Below are 19,773 nucleotides of genomic sequence, written 5' to 3'. Positions count from 1 at the left end.
AGCTATCAAATAGAAAATCAGACCCCTCCTGCCACATCCTTCCCTTCACAATTCGTTGATAGTTTTCTCTTACGTTTCATTATATATATTACTTATAACCAATAGAAAATCAAGGTTTTCATCTATCAAATGACATATTGTATAACGTTGTATTTTGAACAGAATATCATCAGTTTCACTCAAAGTACATGATTCTTTCCCATGGGAAAGTTAACGACTAGCTTGGATGAATTTGTAATGGCTCTTGTCACATAGTTAGAAAGCCAGGTCAATTTTGAAAGGTAAGGGAATTTGTCTACTTTTTGCATGTCAATAGTTCTATATTCTTTGGTGCATTATTTAATTAATTAATTTATTCTTTATTTATTATTATAAAATAACTAAAATGTAAAAATATGGATCTTTTTAAGTTATTTAAGACTAGATTAGGTAAAATAAGTAATAATAATAATATAATTGAAATGGTTCATGAGGAACACACACGAGCAGCCCATAACAGCTCGTGAGTAATGTAATTTGATAGCGTAACGTGACCTGCACCTTATCCAAGTGATTTACACAGTTCAAAGGGCAGTAAAACAATAAAATTTAATTATTAATAGATGTATACTGTTATGAACTTAGAGCACTATATTGAGTTATAAGTATTAAGTCTATCAAGACTTTAAACGAGTACAAGGTCACATGGTCGGTCAAATTGACTGAGCCTGTATTGAGAGTTAATTGGGAGGAGGAAAAGGCTGTCAAAATCCACATAATCATGAACAGTTTCGGCACATTCAGGAGGAACTCGATCATTATCAGGAGAAGAGCTCAACTCAGATAATGAACAATCTTCCAATGAATAAAGGCTGAAAATCCCTCAGACGAGTTCCCCTGACCTGAAGCCTGTGTATGTGTGATAACAGCAGGTGGTATAACCTCCAAAGTGGTCACATTAACTTCGATATTCATCGTACAATGATGAAATTTTGAAAAATTATTCAAATAAAAGATAACTAAATTTTGCACAGAAACCTATAAAATTGAAAACAGGAGTAAAATTTAGAAATGATCTTTCCACTTTGTAAGATATTAATAAAGAAAAAAATGCATGAATAGAGCACACTCAAAACACAATTGTAGCACTGCCAAACAGAGGAAGCTACATTTTTCAAGAGACTGTGTCACACTTATTGATAGCGGGTTATTGCATGATGACTTGCATTCAAGATGCAGTGGAACCACAATAATCGTGGGTAAATGGGTGCAAAGATTGTGGTATGCAAAAAAACAAAATGTCTACAGAGGGCAGCACTGAACAATACAGCTATATATGTACCGTATCAGAAATACAGAGTAATTTCTCTGGTCACTAGTATGCAATGGCAAAAAAATGTGGCATTTGGTTAACATACATATGAATAGTTCACGGAAACCCCAAATTGTACATTCCTCACTGAGAAATTGAGCAAAAGACCTGCAAAGAATATTTTTGTACTAAATCCCATGTAAACTGCTCAAAATATGGCTAAGTAATTGACCAAAACCTCTAAAATTATAGATTTATTTAACCTTTTGAACCCCCTAAAAGGATAGTCAGGAACCTCTACTCCGAAAAGTAGCAGTACAGGCTATATAACAATGAAGAGTCCTGACTGGACACAAAAGCCTATCCAGATCCAGTTGAGGGTAAAGATGAGAAATAGGAGAAACCACCCTTCTGAGTTTCTGAAATCTTCTGGAGAAAGGAATGATCCAAATAAAGGAGAAGATAGGTAGGTGATAAAGGGTGTGTGAAACATCAATGGCAAACAAATCCGACATTTGACGTTCACAGGCTTAGAGAAGAATGAAATATATTTTAAGAGAAAGATGAAACATGGAACATGAGGAAAGTGGTTCAAACAGAGGGGTCTGATTTTCTCTTCGATAGCTCTGTACCCAAACAAAATTGAAGATTATAAAAATTATGGTTTGTCTGAGCAATAATGATTTTATAGAGTAATTTATAATTAATTTCGTATTTTTTGAGGAGTGGCGGATAAAATAGGGATGATGACATGCTAAGAGAAAATGTGTCCCATGGGTCACAATTGTGGAAATTCAGGATTTTTTTAAATATTGCCTTTTAGAATTAAGAACTTAAAACTTGTATACTTTTAAAATATGGATTATTAGCTAAGATTTTATGCTATTCTAATTGGTATAACATAAACAAAAAGTAGTTGAATAAAACTTTGAGTGTAAGATACTAAAACCTTGTGTCATGCACAGTAAAGGATAGCTGGTGTGATAGGGTTAACTGGTAAATACTAATATAGGAACTGGGTTGAATGAAAGCAAATTAAGTAAAAAAATAACCACTTCATGAGGAAAACATCAAGCATTAAGCACATAAAAGAGCATGCCCAAACTCAAACACTGCCAAACGAGAAGTGATAGTTTGGTAGAGGAGGACAGAGGGAGTCACATGCATCATGTGAGCATATCATGTTCCTGGTGGTTAGGGGGTGATGCATGATGATTTGCATGAGAGACATGTTGGAATATAGTAATTCTAATAGGAAAGAACAGAAGGCTTGTGGCATGCATAAAGAAAAAGTTTGCATATAGAGGGCAGCACTGAAGGATAATAGCTAATCTTGTGAGAGGAGGTAAATACCTTTGTACCAAATTCCTTGTAAATTGGTCAAAATACAGTCAAGTAATTGACCCCAAATTATGCTTTTTTGAGAGATCTGCCCCCCCCCCCTAACAGAACTCAAAATGGGCAAATGTAAGTTTTTTGTATGCCAACATGTTGAGTGCATGAAAATTTATATTTGTGTTAATTTTTATCTTGAATGTTGCAAGTATGACCACACCACACAGGAGCAAAAAATATACAATTTTGGGTTTGACTTTTGGCCCCATAAAATCCTTAAACAGGCCTAATTCATAAAAATGAAAAAGGTGTCAAGGCATATTGGACCAAAGTATAACACTGCCAAGTTTTAAGAGCTTTCTAGCTCATTATAACTTTTAACCCTCTGGAAACATGTAGGACAAAGTGCATGTCATAACCTCTTCACAGAGTTAAACTATTTTATTATCAATGTATGTCAATAAACTTGGCATAAAGACATAGTTTATATTTAAAATTTTCATATTACCTAAGTTTGATTTCTTTATTTCAAAAGCAAATATTTAAAATCCCTAATCTTCCCTTCACTGAATTGTGATACATTGCTCTGAAATGCACATTTTATATATTCTTTCCATCCCTATTTGAGCTTCTGAGTTTTATTACAAATTACACACACTTATAGAATAGATATTGCAAAGACAATCAAAATTTATAACCTCCAATTTTATTGCTTTACTACGATATAAACCAGAAAATCAAACCCGCATGAGACATCCAATTTTTCAAAAAATGTCAATAATTCACTTCAATATTTGCTATTAAATTATTTATAACCAACATAAGAGATTTTAATTTACTGAATTATTTTTAATGGCTAGCTTATTATGACAACAGGTTGTAAAATAATCTGCCACCAGTTTCATTCTTTGCTATTGCTGAGCCACCTCAACCAGTCAGAGAAATTATTTTAAATCACATTAGAAAGTCAGTTAGATAGCCAAAATACAGAATAAAATATAAAGTTTTGGTGAAAATTTTTTTTAATATTCATTTAGAAGGTTATGCAAATGAAATATGAAAACTATAAGATGAAAAGTTTTTATTCGTAACATGGAAATCACCTACAATTCAGACTAGTCAGAGAAGTCACAATGACAGAAGTAAATTCACAGACAAATCTAAAACATTTAATTCAAAAATCTGATTTGTTTTTGTATAGAACAAATTTGTGATGTTTACAAATAGATTATCAAATTTCATGAAGGTACATTTAGTTAATTCAGAGTTATAGGATGTAAACTTTAATAGTTATGCGATGGTCACAAGGTCAATCAAAATGACAGACTGTGTGCGGAGGGTTAAATGAAATCATTATTAATATAGGCATGCCTACTGCAGATACAGTCATATCTACATATACATAAATATTAAAAATCTAATCACATTGCAAAATTACTTTGAAATTTATATAAACATCAAAAACAAATCACTGAAATAAGAGCCTTCCCATGAACATAGAATCCTTCACTTTCTTACAGTGGAAGTTATACAATGTTACATTTTACCGATACTTAATAAGCCAAAAATGCAGTGATAACTCAAAAAATGTATTTGGTCTAACCTTTATAATAGTTAAAATAGTGCCCAAAAAAAGCACTCATTGTAATGTACATATATGTACAAAAGAAATAGATGCTTGATTGAAACTAAAATCTTAATTACATCTACTAAACTGTGCTCTTTTAAAAAATATAACTATTAATAGTATTAGCTGGTTACCTTTTTACTTTTAACAATTGGCCTTATTTAGTTATTAGGATTGACTCACTTGCATTTGTCTGTTACACTAATATCAGTCCAAGAACTTAGTTTATATTTATCTCCAAGTTAACCAGGAAACCCAATCAATACACCTCATCAGTATCAAAACAGGAAAATATAATGCTAAAAAACTTACAAAGTGAAAAACATATGCCATGTTATGAAGTTCAAATCAGGCCAAAACAGAATCTATTAGTATTAACTAACTACTGCCTATACTTTGGGCCTAGTAAGTTGTAATACTGTATACTAATTACTAGTAGTACTTTGTGTGGTTTTGAATTTTAGTGCTAAAACAGTTAGTATTACTATTAGTTACACAGGAGTGAAACTGAAAGCAAGGAACTACATCATAAAATGGAAAAATATATATATATATATTTATATGTTAAAATGTCCCTAACTTAAAGAAAAACTTAAAATCCTGTATTCACTGCTGTATGCACAATCCTTACAAATGTTGGTCCAGTTTTTCTCTCTTCATTTTTTTTCTTTTCGCCATCTTGAGATTGTTCACTACTATGGCTGTGACAAGCCTTAGTCGCTTCACATTCTTTTTGTGAGGCTTCTTGCATCTTTTTGAACATTTCGAGAAAACTTCCATCATTGGCATACATATTTAAATTTGATGGTCTAGACGGATAATAGTTAGTATTGTAAGTTAAGATATTTGCACTAAAACTGCTTCTGCTGTCTTGATTATCATAACTAATTTCCCCATCAGAACTCGAGCTGCTTTCACTACTGTTCTCCATCTTGGAAATAGAACTTTCGAAATAATATTTGCTTACAGCTGGTTATATTTACGGAATCGAACCAATCAGCGCTTGCTTTACTGCTCACTATTGCTAGTATTAGAGCATGGCATCATCGTCTGGCAGTAGATCCATATTACGTATGATTATTAAAAACTTTATTGAGTCAGTAACTCCTAGAAAGAGAAGAGGTGATTTTGTCGGAAGAGATAATTTTGGAAATAAGTATTATGAAATACCTCCTGGTAAGTTTTGTAAGTATATATAAATATAAAGCATTACCTGTTTGGCTTACAAGTTACAGCTATCACTCAGTATCAGTTTGTAACAAACTTACATCAGTACGCTAGAATTTAGAAACCCTACGCTACAGAATTAGTCGTAACGTAGTGCCTCTACCACTGTACCATTATAGACATTTGAAGTTAAGTGCTACATTACTATAATAAGTTTGAATAGTACATAATCCATCTTTCCTTTCTTTAATTTCAAAGTATCTACTTAAGGTGCATCATCTGTGAGGTTTCTGCACTTAACTGAAATGTGACTACTAATCTAAGTGGTTGAGATATGAAAACCGTAAGGTAATCCAGTTTCTGCATCTCCTATAAACATTATTGAACCTAGTACTTCTTGCATACCAGGTGAATACTCTAGTAATTGGGCTAAATGGTTAACTCACAACCTTTATGTCCAGGGCATAAAGTGACTTAATAAGTTGGTGGTGTGCCAGATAAATAGCAGCAACCATGATGTGAAAAATTACATAGAGATCCAGGAACTGCATTAGTGTTAGGAAGCTGGAGGATTTTTGGGGGTCTCGAAAAATATTAAAATGGAATGTGAGGTTCTTCATATAAGCCATATCCAAAGAAACTAATATTTTCACTTCAATGTGTTTGTTTCTTGTTTCTTAATTGTTCAATAAATACTATAGTATAGGCCAAAACAAAAAGACAAAATCTTTTTGATAAATCCTCTATAAATCTTTAAAATAAACAAAAGTACTTTTGCTTCTCCTGAAAAACTATTGAAAATTAATTTACATCCGTTTTAGTTCTACGTCTAATAAATATGCATTAGTAGTAGTAAATTAACAAACAATGATTTGTAAACATAATCGCATTTATTGTGAAACAGGTTAATAAAAGCAGACTTCTTAAGATAATAGAAAACTGCAAGGCAAAATATAGTTTTTGCTCTTGTTTTCAGGATAATTACCAAAATACTTTACTCTGAAAATCACGTATTTTTTTTACACTGTTGTTACATAGAAATATGGCAAAATGTGGTTTTGTAGGTATAGTTTAAATGTGAAGACAATTGTTAAAAAAATACTGTCTCATTTTCAGTTAAATCTGTAACATTCGACTTAACCAGGGCGACTAGTGCTACCCACATGAATTGTCATTTCTGGTAAAAAAGGAGATTGTTACCTCAAGAGCTTATCTGACCTATCATTGGAGAGAACTGTTGTTAACTTCCGTTCACAAGGTGCAGCTTTACAACTGTATTTTCCACAGACAGACCAAGTATTAGCTCATGAGAATGAGACCAAATATGGCTAGCAAGTTAACATTCTTGACTGTGCATTATGCCAAAACTGCACATATAACACTTGTATAACTTAAGAATTTGAAAAATTCCAAAACTAAAATAAGAAGGTATAAAACCCATGATTTGCCTGTATGCTGCACTAGGATGAATCTTGGGATGGCAGGGTTATCTTATAAGGATGGGTTAAGATCTCTTAACTTACTTTCTTCTGAGAAAAAAAAGTTAAGAGGTGATCTTACCAAAATCCAAGATTATCTGAGGAATTAATGGATAAAGATATCTTTTTTTTTCTGATATGGTACATTACCTCTTCTCACATGTATAGCTATTCTCGTTCAGTGCTGCACTTTATATGCAACAATTTTTTCATATATGAGAGACCTTAAACTTCCACATACCCCATGATCAATGTGGTTAAACTGTGTCTTGCATGTAAATCATCATGCGATAACCCTCCACCAATAAGAGTGCAACACACCCTCCTGTGATGCATATGACTCCCTCTAGTCTATTCTATCAAACTATCTCTTCTCGTTAGGGAGTAATCTTGTGCAGAAGTTTTTTATTTTGTTCTCTTCATGTGTTTTGCTTTGATATTTCTGTAAAGTAGAGATTTCATTTAAATATTTTACTGCAGTTTGTTTTCTGTAGTTTTAACATGATAACTTACCTTTGTTTGTTCTTTTTTGAATTATTTACCATTTATAATGAATTCTGAAGTTCATGTTACTACTTTTGAGTTTCTTCTACCTACTTGCAGCACAATTACACAGGCTTCAGGTCTGTGGACCTGAACTGAATAATTTTCAGCTTTAATTCATTGGGAGATTGATCATTATAGGAGTTGACATTCTTCTCCCGATATTAGTTGTCTTCCTTGTGTATCTGCTCAACATGTTCATAATGAGGAGGGACTTTAACAGCCTTTTTCCTCCACCTAACTATGCCGTGCCTTACCAAACCTATCGTGCAGAATCTGCTAAGTGTAACTCAGCCTTTTTAGATATAATTTCTCAGGTGTGTTCCATTTTATCCATTTCCCTGACTTCTTATGATCATGTTCCTTCCTTATTACATGACATCCCTCATCAGAGTATTTTCTTTGGGGGTGAGCCTGAAAATTCTATCAGTTTATCCCCTGCATAGTTTTCCCACCTTTGTCTTACCCTTACTGCTCTCCTATGGTACTTGTCCACCATACAGTCCCTTTCTGAGACACTCCACCTATCTCCTGGGTTTTTTTAGGGACATCTCTTCCCTAATTACTTCCACATTGGCACGACTGTCCTCTTTGGCGCTATCCCTTCACACCTGGTTTCTTTACTGTTGGGATCTTCTGGGGAGGGATGTTGTCTTGTCCCATGTTCATATACCATCCATTTATCTTTGGAACTTATGGATGGCTCCTTTTCTGCATTGGCCCATTTTTGGTGATATTTCTGAGGCTTTGGAATTGCATGTGGAATTTGTGAGGCTACATTTGACCTTTTTATTTTTGGTTACTCGTTTGTCTCATTCTGAGCCCCTACAATCTCCTGTTCCCATTCCCTGCCTTGCACCCTCCCATCCTTTACCTGTTTCTGGCACTGGAGGTTGAACTATGCCTTGTGTTTCTCGATGTAGGATTCATCTTTGCCAGCAGCACTGGTGACTATCCTTTGGGTTCTGGTTCAGTTGGGGCTTGTTTGACTGTTTTTGTTTAACCTTGGGTTATCCAGGTCTTGTCAGAAGGACTTTTCATCTGTTTCCTTTCTCCACCCTGTTTTATCCTCTACTGATATCCTTTATGTTACCTCTGGATCTTACTACCAGGCAGCATCGATCTGAAGCAGTGCAGATAGTTATCAAGCCTGTTAGCCAACCTTCCCTAGGTTTTTATTCCAGGCTTTCCCAAGATAGCTGGGGAATGGCATCCTGTGATCGATCTGTCCTGCCCCAATCGGTTTTTAGATCTTCCCAATTTTACTATGGAGTCTTTTTTTCATACTGCAGTGGGCTTTTTCTCCAGGATTGTGAATGACCAAGGTAGACATATCGAATGCTTATCTCCAAATTCCTATTTCTCATCAGTCACCATGCTATCTTTGGTTTGTTCACCACAGGGTTGTTTATCAATTTAGTGCCTTGCCCTTCGGGCTTGCTTCAGCTCTGTATGAATTTTGTCGGGTGGTCCAAGTATTTGCCCAACTTTTTCATGCTCAGGAGTTGCATTTCCACCACTACATGGACAATTGGCTTCTGTTAGCTCATTCCAAACTTATCAACACACACACACACACATCTGCTGTTGATATAAGCAACTCAGGTTAGTTGTATTCTCAAGTTGGAGAAGTATTTCCTTTTGCCTACCCAATATCTTATCCACTTGGGTGTATTATTCAATAACCATCTCATTAGGCCCAACTTTCTCCACTTCGTCTCTTTTTGATGGGGCTTTCAGTTCTTCATGCATTTACTGCTACCTCTGTTTCTCAACACGAAGTTCTGTTGCTTTTAGGGACTTGGGCTTCTATGGAAGCCCATATCCCCTTGGATTGGGCACATATGCAGTCTCTTCAGTGGACTTTGCATGACCAATGGAAACTTGTCTAGGATCCTTTGAACTCTCTCATTACCCTTCCTCCTCCCCTTTTAGACGATCTGCTTTGGTGGTTGAACAAGAACAACACATTGTCAGGTTTATTGCTTCCTCCACCCTATCCAGATTTGTATCTATTCACAGATGCTTCTCTCCATGGTCAATCACTCGGAGGCTTCTGAACAATGGTCTCTGGCTAAGAAGTCTTACCAAATCAACATATTTGAGCTTCTGGCAGTACAGTGTGCTTTGGATCACTTTCTTCCTCTTGTACCGAATTAACTTGTCATGATCCATCCATATAGATCTCACAGAGTGGTCTCTTGACCCTCAGGTTGTCCATTGGCTATGTAATTGGTGGGGTACTCCTCATCTGGATGCATTTGCCACTTTCCTCAACACCATGTTACCTTTTCTTTTGTCTCTGGTTCCTCATCCTCAGGCCCCAGCTGTAGATGCTCTCAGCCAGGATTGAACCAACCAGTACATTTATGTTTATCCTCCCATATGACTTCTTCCCAGGGTGGTTTGAATCATCCATGCCACTTTGTGTCAGATCCTTCTGATTGCTCCTTATTGGTTGGCACAACCTTGGTTACTTCAACTCTGAACTCCCCGTCTTTTGCCTCTTCCTCTCTCACTATCCCTATTAGGTCAATTTTGGTCACCGATCTTTCATCCCACATTTCCTACCTTATTTCTTCATACCTGGTATTTATCAGATCCCTGGCAAGGAGATCTGGATTGTCTAGGTCTGTCGCTTCCTTCTTAATACAGTCCATTTGCGTTTCCTCTATGGAGATTTATCCTCTGTTGGTCTTTGAGTTAGGGTTTTTTCCCTTCTCGGCCCACTGTTTCTTTTATTATGGATTTCCTAACATGGCTGTTTGATCATGGGACTTCTGTCTCTTCCATAGCTGATTAGCAAACAGCCTTATCATACACCTTCCATTTTTCCCAGTACCATTTGGTGTTTTTCTATCCTCCCTTTTGTTACTTTTCTTCCAGATTCATAGACCTCCTCACTGGGCAGTCCTTCCAGATTGGATTGTCAGTGTTGTTCTTCATTGCCTTACTTTACTTCCATTTCAACTTTTGCCCTCATGTTCCTTGTTTCAATTATCCCTTAAGATTTATTCCCTACTCTTGTTAGTATGTTGGCATCTTTGTTCAGGTATATTTATTATTGAACTTTCTCACACACTGTACTATTCCACATATGTTCTCCTTTATTCAGATCAGTCTTTCCCCCCCATATCCTACCTTTATTCCCAGTCTGATCCAGATATACTTCCATGTCCGATATGTGCTTTAATTTGTGACATTACCTGCATTGCTCCCTTCCATTATTCTCGTTCCTGCCTTTTCATTCCCTGGCAACTTTCCTGTTCATGACCTTTCTCCATCTAGCCTTAACAGGTGGGTTCGGCATTTATTCAGTTGGCCTATTCATCCGTGTCTCCTTTTTCCTGAAATCTATTCCAGGTATTGTCGCATCAGGTCCGGTACCTTACTACTTCCTTGATGTCTCACCTCCATCGTCTGTTGGAGGCAATTCTTCAGTTGAGCATGTGGACTACACCTTATATATAATTTTTCTTTCAGTGACAAATCCCTTTTTCATTTCAGATCCCACTCTATGTAGAACATTGCCTGTCCAGGTATATTTGTTATGGAGGGTGGTGTTGTGCTTCAGCTTCATTATGGTCCTATCTGGGATATGATGTTGCACATATCTACGAATAAATATGCTCTATCTCCATGCAGTGGGTCCCAGAGGTTGATGTTGCATGCAACAACTGTGCAGTTCTATCTGGAGGGTGAGGTTGCTTATATTTTATAGATGCAATCCAGTTCCGTGCGGTGGGACCGAGGTTGCTATTAAGCTCCAACCTTCGAGCGGTCCTATCCAGAGAATGATATTGCTTTAGTGTAGATCCATCATATTGCAGTTCATCCCTTCGATTGGGATCCTTCGTCCTACCATTACTAGGATGTCAGTTCCCAGTGAGTGGTTTTGGATTAGAGCTGGACCTGTCAGCATAAATTCTCACACGTGTTGGTTGTGTTTCCTCTTCCTCACTCAGTTTGGTTCAGGATCTCCACATCCAAGCATTGTGTTCCAGAGTCTGATGTTGTGCTCAGCTTCTGTGCTGTTCTATCTGGAGGATGAAGTTGCTATATATTTACTATATATTTACTTGCTTGCAGTGGGACCCGAAGGGTGACATTTCACTCTGGCTTCTGTGCGATCCTATCCAGAGGATACTGTTGATTGAGGAAATGGTTCTTCCTCTTACATTCCACCTCAGGGTGTTTTCACTTCCTGAGGCTGATGTTGCACAGTGGGGTGCCAGTTTGATTGAGTTTGATGTAACCTGCCACAATGGCACATCTTTTTGTCATTTGCATGTGAGAGTTTTGGATAGTGGTTTGTTGTGGATTTGCGCACATGCCCATTTTGTAAATCTGTTTGCACAATATATACTTCCATTCTACTTAATTTGAGATGGAGACTATGTTGACCCTCCTCCTACCAGTGGTTGTACATTTTTTCCAATACCGCTTCGTTTTGCACTGGAGTTGACTGGCCGTGAATGGTCCGTCGCACCATAGCCATTCTACACCTTAGAGCACATCCATTTTAGCTTTACACACATTCCTGTCTGTAGATGGTTCTTCTACAGTTTTTTCTTCACAGGATTGACATTCTGGTATATTGTGATTTGGATTCAAACCCACCTGGTTTTTCTCTCTCTTTTGGTTTTGCACCTCCCACTTTCTGCCCATACATGTGACACCAATTTCCACACTGGGTGCAGAGTATACCTGGTATAGAAGTGGTGTAGCCTCCCACGTGTGTTCCTCTCCCAATGAGGATCACACTTCTTGGGTGTTATTCAGACGCTTTCATAGGATATTTATTTCTATCCCTCATAACTGGTCCCTGCACTTATTCATTGTGGGATTTTAGCAATTCATGTGAGTAGAGGTAATATACCTTATCTGAAATTATTATTTTCTTATACTGAAAATATATTTCTGGTATGTACTTACTTCCTCTCAAACTTCCAACCATTCCTCCTCGCAGAAAACTGGTGCTTTGTTTCTGCCTAATCACGAAGTGATAGTTTGATAGAATCATATAGAGGGAGTCTCATGCATAAAGAGGGTGTGTCATACTCCTGTTGGTGGAGGGTTGTTGCATGATGATTTACATGGAAGATGCAGTTGATCCAAGTTGATTGTGGGGTACTTGGGAGTTCAAGGCTTGTGACATGCGTATAGAGGGCAGCACGGAACAAAAATAGCCATACATGTGAGATGAGGTAAGTAGTTATTAAAAATATATTTTCGGTATAGGAAAATAATAACTTCTATATTCTAATGGCAACAGAACAAGACACAAGTTTAAGACTAGAAAAATATATGCTATACTCCATCTAAGACAGTTTTAGGTTTCTAACAGAGTTATTGATTTATGGAATGAGTTGGCATTGATAGTAGTGGTTGACATCATTTTATTGAAGTTTAAGAGAGGAATTTCCTGTAAAGTATAGGGTATGTTTAAATTTACTTTCTCAAGACAGTGCAAAGACAGTCTTAAAGGACAAATGATCATTTGTTGTTTGTATGTAATTTTTAAAGATTTCAGTTCATACAACAGATCTGGCATGGCCTAGTTGTTAGGGTGCTTGACTCACAATCTGTGAACTGTGGGTTCAAATCCCCATAACTGAGTATGTTCACCATTTCAGACATGGGGGGGGGGTGTTATAATTTAATGGTCAATCCCACTATTCATTGGTAAAAGAGTAGCTCAAGAGTTGGCAGTGGATGGTGTTGACTAGTTGCCATCTCTCTAATTTATCAGTGCTAAATTAAGAAATGCTAGTACATATAGCCTTATAGTGGATTTGCACAAAATTCAGAACAATCCAAACTAGATCAAACAGGGACTGTATAATTGTATTACAGATCCTAGTAGGGGAAAGAGATATCCTGTCAGATGGTATGAAACAAAAGTTTCTGATGACTGGGAGCAAGAAATTCCCACAGAATGGGAAGGTAAGTGCTTTGTATAAAAAAATGTGTGATTAGTGGAATTTGATAAGTTATTAAACATCAGACATATTAATCAATTACACTCAACTAATAGATTATTTTCACAAGAGCTTTGAATAGTTTGAATAATCAAAAATAATAATAATTGGAAACACTAATTTTAATTAGCTAATTATTTTGACACTAATTGATTAAGCTGAACAACTTTCAATTAATTGAAAATAAAAATGAGAAATCAGAATGGTAATATTTTGATAACTTGGTTAGTTGGAATTATCAACACCAGAAATAATCAGAAACCCTAATTTAGATCCTGACTTATTCTTATTACCTACTTTGGAAAAAGGAGAAAGGCTGCCCAAACATTCTTGAATCTAAAGAGATCATATAGGTAAAGATTCCAGTTTGAAGGTATAAAAAAATCAAATATAATAATTTTCTATTATTTCACAGTACTTTAACAATTATTATTGCATTTTTTACCAAAGGATGGGCTTTTGAGAAATTACTTTCTTAGAAAAAAACAACAAATAGTGAGAAGATTAGTTAGTATTTACTAAATATGATGAAAGAATTTTGAAAACCTCAGCTATAGCAAAGGAATACATTTAGAATATTGTATTCTTGATATATATTCGGGACAAAGGTATAATGTTTAGAAACGTATTTGTTACTTATTAATTTAATTTTATATATATATATACATTATAAATTTTTGTTTTTTTTCCATAACAATTTAATTTGATTATATTTCATCTAAGGTTTGTACATGTTGCATAAATATCATGCTGTTCTTCCTTCTAATGTATTCTCCCTTTTTTGTTAAGATTTAGCTTTTCTAAGTAATATATATGTATATATGTGTGTGTTTGTGTGTGTGTGTGTATATATTAATGTATTTTCTGATGTTTTACTGTTTTCCTGGTTATTTTCAGCATGGCTTAGAGGACGAAGAACTTCTGCACCTGGTATTGAGGTACTAACAACTCAGCTGATATTTTTCTTATAAGTTGTATATTTTTCACTCAGAAGGGGATATTGTGCTTGTAAGTTAAGTGTATTTAAAGCTTTTAAGAAAATGTATAAAGGGCTGTATATACTTATGGATTTTCTAGAATAGAAACTTGCAATTCCAATACAGTATTTCTCGTACAGCTATTCTCGTTCACTGCTGCCCCCTATATGTGAATTTTTTCTTTATTCATGCCACAAGCCTTCTGCTCACCCCTATTGGAATCAAGTTATTCCATCCTGTGTCTCATGCAAATCATCATGTGTCACCTCTTCACCAATAGGAGCATAGTACACTCATGTGATGCATGTGACTCCTTCTGTGCACCTCTAACAAACTGTCACTTCTCATTTGGCAGTGCTTGTACTCGGGCTTCTTTCTTTTTGTCTTGCTTTCAGTTTGAGTTACAGTTATTTCTCGAAGTGGTTATGATTTTTTAACATACCCAGTTTTCATGAACGTTACAGTAATTCTAATTCTGGTCACCTTTATTTAATACATTTACTGTTGTTAACTGTTGAAGCATGAATTCCAAAGTCGATGTCACCACTTTGGGTGTCTCAATTTTAATAGGTGCTTTATCACAGGCTTCAGGTGTGGGCGACCCAACAGGAGATTTGTCTATGTTTATTCACAGGGAGATTGAACATTACATGGGTCAACCTCTATCTCCAGACATTGCCCCACTTCCTCCTGCATCTGTTAAATTTGTGCAGACTAGGACTTTGATCTCCTGTTTCCACCTCCTGAATTTGCTGTGCTTTCCCATACATTTCCTGGGGATTCAGTTCGACCTTCCACGTTTTTTTCGGACATTATTTCTCAGGTATGTGATGTTTTATCCCTCACACCTATTTCTTATGACCCACATCCTTCCTTACTGCATGAACATTCTTTCCACCCCTATATGGTTTTCTCCATACATGTCCATGCTGAACAATTCGCCTCTCGGTTACACAACAGCTTTAGCATGTTTCATCCCCCATGGGTTTCTGATCAGATTGCCCTTGCTTATCATCATGCAGACTGTCCTTATCCTGACCGGCAACTGTTGGGTTCTGTTTTGCCTGTTTGGGGGGGTGGGCCCCAAATTCCTTATTAGTTTAACCCACCTTATCTCCAGGATTTACATATGGCTCCATTTTTATAGTCTTTTGTCTTTGATACAGTCTCAGGGTCTTTGGAATCTTGGGTGGCATCAGTCCAACAACAGTCTACCCATCCCCATCTGGTAGCCCGTTTGTCTCAGTCAGAGCCAAGTGTGTCATCATTTCCAGTTTCCCGTCCTTTCCCAACCATTACCCATCCCTCCTTCTCAAGGTGCCACATATTGTTGTTTTTCTCGACAATGCACAATACATCGCCAACAGTTCTGGTGACTACCCACTGGGAGCTCAACTTGCAGCCTTTCTTCATCAATGGCTCCCTTTCATCAACAATGTTTGGGTTCTTCAATTTTTGTCAGATGGATTTGAGATGACATTTGTTGCCATACCTCCCTTGTCTCCTGTACCCGTTTCTTTTCCTTCACCTTGGGATCCCATTGTTTGTCAATGTCTATCAGAGGTGGTGCAGGATCTCCTCAGTCACCAGATTTTCGAACCTGTTACCCATCATTCAGCAGGGTATTTCTCCCATCTATTTGTTGTTCCCAGGAAAATTGGGGACATGAAGCCTGTCATCAATTCATCTTGCTTCATTCACCTCACCCATTTCACCATGGAGTCCTATCTCACCCTCCAGTGGGCATTTTCTCCAGGTTTATAGATGACCAAGATGGATGTTGGTAATGCTTACTTGTATATTTGTATCCCAGCATGGTATTGTCCATATCTTTGGTTCATCCATCACGGGGTGGTGTACCAGTTTCGTGCTCTACCCTTCAGGCTTACTTCTGTGCCTTATGTTTTCTGTCAGGTGATAAGGGCTTTTGCTCATCATTTTAATGCCCTGGGGCTGCATTTCCATTATTATGTGGATGACTGGCTTCTTCTGGCAAGGAGATCTGGTTTCCCCAGTTGTGTAGCTTTCCATTTTGCTCAATCCATACATCCTTATTCCTTGGAAGTATATAAATGGAAGTGGAAAGTCTTTCACACATGGTTCCATGCTCAGGGATTTCCAGCTGCTTGACCTATTGTATTGTGGCTGATGTCTCCAAGTTTCTCACGTGACTTTTTGACTGGGGGTCTTCAGTCTCCTCGATTTCAGGTTATCGGGCAGCCTTGTCCCATACTTTTCTTCTTGTTACCATGTTAATCTGTTCCTTCCAGATTTGTCATCTGCCCAACGATCTGCTCTTCCAGACTGGGATATTAAATGTGGTCTTCCATTCCCTTATTTTACCTTTGTTTGAACCTCTTTCCTCATGTTCTATGTTTCACCTTTCCCTTAAAGCATATTTCCTTCTTCTTTTGGCCTGTGGTTTTTGACATTCTGACTTGTTTGCCAGCAACATTACTCCCACACTTTACCACCAGACCTATCTTCTCCTTTATCTGGATCGTTCCTTCCTCTCGAAAACCTTGGCAACTCGGGAGGGTAACTCATCCTTTTTGACAATTTCTCTTCCCTCTGGTTCTCATCTCTACCCTCGTCCCACTCTGGATAGACTTCTATATCTGGGATGTGTCCTTTGTTGCTATGTTGCCCACACAGCTTTCTTCAATAGTTTCTGTTCCCGACTCTTTATCCCGTGGCAGTCTTCTTCCTTTAGAGATCTATCCCTTTCTACCCTCACCAATTGGGTTCATCATTTGATACAGTTGGGTTATTCCTCCTTGTCCTCTTCCCACTGTAATTTGTTCAGAGTAACTTCTAATCAAATCCAACACCTCACCTTTTCCCTCACTTCTCGTCTTCATTGGCCTTTGGAAGAAATCCTGCAATTGGGCATGTGGATCATCCCTAACACACTCATCTCCAATTATTTACATCATATCGCAGTGGCTGTTCTTCAAACTTTGGTGTGATTCTAAGACTGGGTAAGTCTCTCTTAATGCTTGATCTTATATCAGGAGCCCATCCTTCATACAGTCCTTACATGGATCCCACTCTGTAATATCCTCCAATTTGCAATAACCAATGCAACGGAGTGAGACGTCAGCATGAAGTTTTGATTGAAAACCCTCATCCTATCCTCACGTGGATGTCGGTACTTCGCAGGCTAGTTTTGGATTTAGAGTGAACCAATCCACATAAGTCCTCACACAGGTTATGGGTTGTCTATCTTCCTCCCTTAATTTCCCCCCTCTGTGTTGTGAGTCACAGTAGTGATACATGGGGTTGTTCCGGTTCTATCTTTGGCTATCCCTTGTTATCTCTTTTTATGGGGACGTTATTGCCATTTGGAGGGTCCCGGCCTGTTTCACAGTTGGGGGAGTTGATTGCATGTGATAGACATCCTTTCATTGCTGGATGTCAAGCTCCTGGATTGATAGCTCAGAGCTAATCCTTGTGTCATACTAGGGAATCGGAGTGGTTCTCACTTCTCCGGTTCTTAGGTTTGAGGTAAAGCCACTCTGCATTCAGGGGTGCATCCTTGTTTACTCACTTTTCTTATTGTGGGATTGAGTTAAAATATCTTTCTCTGGTTAGGATCACCTTCCTACCACATTCTTTCCCACTCGGATGTGCTACTTTCATTTTCTGCCCTGATATCTTACACATTCCACACATGGACAAAGAGCATACCTGGCTCAGAAGTGGTGGGGTTCCCCTCTTTGGATCTTATTCTCTCATCTACAGAGGTATCCTTCGGACAATTTCAGGTGGTATGTCTGTTCTTCACTCACACGGTCCCTCCTCCTAATCATTGTGGGATTCTAACTAATCTTGTGAGAGAAGGGAAGTATCGTATCGGAAGTTATAATTTTCCTATACTGAAAATGTATTTCCAATAGGTACTTTCCTCTTCTCACACTTCCCACACACTGTCTTTGCTTCAGTTTTTTGCCAAACTTTGAAGTGATAGTTCAGTAGAGGTGCATAGAGGGAGCCGCATGCATCATGTTAGTGTACTGTGCTATTGTTGATGGCGAGGTGAAGCATGATGATTTGCATGAGAGACATGTTGGAATCACTTGATTTCAATAGGGGAGAGCATAAGGCTTGTGGCATACGTAAAGAAAGAGTTCGCATATGGGGGGTGAAGCAATGAACGAGAATAGCTAATTTTGTGAGCGGAGGGAATTACTTATCGAAAATACATTTTCAGTAGAGGAAAATTGTTTCAGGTAAACAGTCTGCTCAGTTCTTGTTTTACTTTTACAGTATATTTCTGTTGCCTGGATAAAGAGCTTATTATAGCAAATTCAAATTTTGATCCATTTTTGGTTTCTGAAAGGAAAATTTTGGTCTAGCTTCTGAATCTTATAAACTTTTACGAGAGATTAAAATTGTTTATGTTAGTACTTTTATACAGTTTGTTTCCATGCATTCTCCATACCTATTTTCTATAAAAGTCATTCTGGTTCACTGCAAGGAATGTTTCACATTTTATATTATTTTCAAAGATGCGATAAATGGTCCATCAATCTGAATTAGTACTTAGACTGAAGCAAACTGTTGGCTGTGATGCATCACTTCTAGAGATATTGTTGTTTGATGTATATGTACACATATGAAAATAGTTCCATAAAGTTACAAAAATATGTTGCATACCAAATATTGCTTTATTTGTAAACTGGAATTGCTTTTATCTCTCTTGCAACAATATAAAATTTATAATTTTTAAAAAATGTGTGCAGGGTATTGCTAGGTTCAGTGGATGCTTTTCACAACAGGTTAATACTTACAGGTGTGTCAGTTATTACTTGGCTTGATATGCTGATTGATAATGACAGAAAGCATATTGAACACCTTGTATGACAATTTTTGAAACACCCTAAAGCATTTCCAATCTTTTCTGAATAACACGGTCTTCAGTATGCCTCTGATGAAATTTAGTTCCCCCAAAACAAATAATTTTTAAGACATAACCATTTTAAGTATGAGGTTTTCTTTATAAGCACACTATGTAAAATAATATTATTTAAAAGTTAAATTATTACAGTAGGTATTGTTGTGTCTCCTTGTGACTATATATACTATAAGTAGGAGATGGTTTAAGTTTGTTTGTTCCTCATGGGTATTTATTCAAATGAGCTGAAATTTGTTTTGTTGGCACCTAATGCTAAACAAAGAAACTCTGTAATCAGTCAAAGATTATCAAAAAGTTTTCACAGAAGTATTAGGTCATCAAGAAATTAATGTAGCTTTTTTTAGCTGAAAAAACCCAAACAACTTATATATCAAACCAAAACACTTATTAAATGAAATAGTCTCTATCCTTATTGATGATGCTTTTTCCATCTTACAATCAGATTGTTAATGCCCT

At 36.9% G+C, this 19,773-nt stretch overlaps 2 protein-coding genes across 4 annotated transcripts in view; one reads left to right on the top strand and one right to left on the bottom strand.

Annotated features, from left to right (window-relative positions):
• The window catches only part of LOC106462865 (uncharacterized protein C19orf43-like), a 17,322-nt gene extending 12,113 nt beyond the window's left edge, over nucleotides 1–5,209 (bottom strand). The window contains exon 1 of the mRNA XM_013922830.2: nucleotides 4,885–5,209. Coding sequence (XP_013778284.1) covers nucleotides 4,885–5,184 — 300 coding nt within the window. The 5' untranslated portion in view covers nucleotides 5,185–5,209. The remainder of the gene's footprint in view (nucleotides 1–4,884) is intronic.
• A 53-nt stretch (nucleotides 5,210–5,262) lies between these two features.
• LOC106462863 (mimitin, mitochondrial-like) overlaps nucleotides 5,263–19,773 on the top strand; it is a 24,938-nt gene continuing 10,427 nt past the window's right edge. For 2 of the 3 annotated variants that reach the window (XM_022390259.1, XM_022390260.1), the window contains exons 1-3: nucleotides 5,263–5,438; nucleotides 13,298–13,387; nucleotides 14,320–14,360. In XM_022390259.1, the coding sequence (XP_022245967.1) occupies nucleotides 5,291–5,438; nucleotides 13,298–13,387; nucleotides 14,320–14,360 (279 nt within the window). In that variant the 5' untranslated portion in view covers nucleotides 5,263–5,290. The remainder of the gene's footprint in view (nucleotides 5,439–13,297; nucleotides 13,388–14,319; nucleotides 14,361–19,773) is intronic. The other variant, XM_013922828.2, reaches the window with a different exon arrangement.

This window comes from Limulus polyphemus, unplaced genomic scaffold (genome assembly GCF_000517525.1).
Source record: "Limulus polyphemus unplaced genomic scaffold, Limulus_polyphemus-2.1.2 Scaffold1269, whole genome shotgun sequence".
NCBI lineage: Eukaryota > Metazoa > Arthropoda > Merostomata > Xiphosura > Limulidae > Limulus > Limulus polyphemus.
The sequence above is the reverse complement of the archived record's forward strand: the minus strand, read 5'-3'. Positions and strand labels throughout refer to the sequence as shown.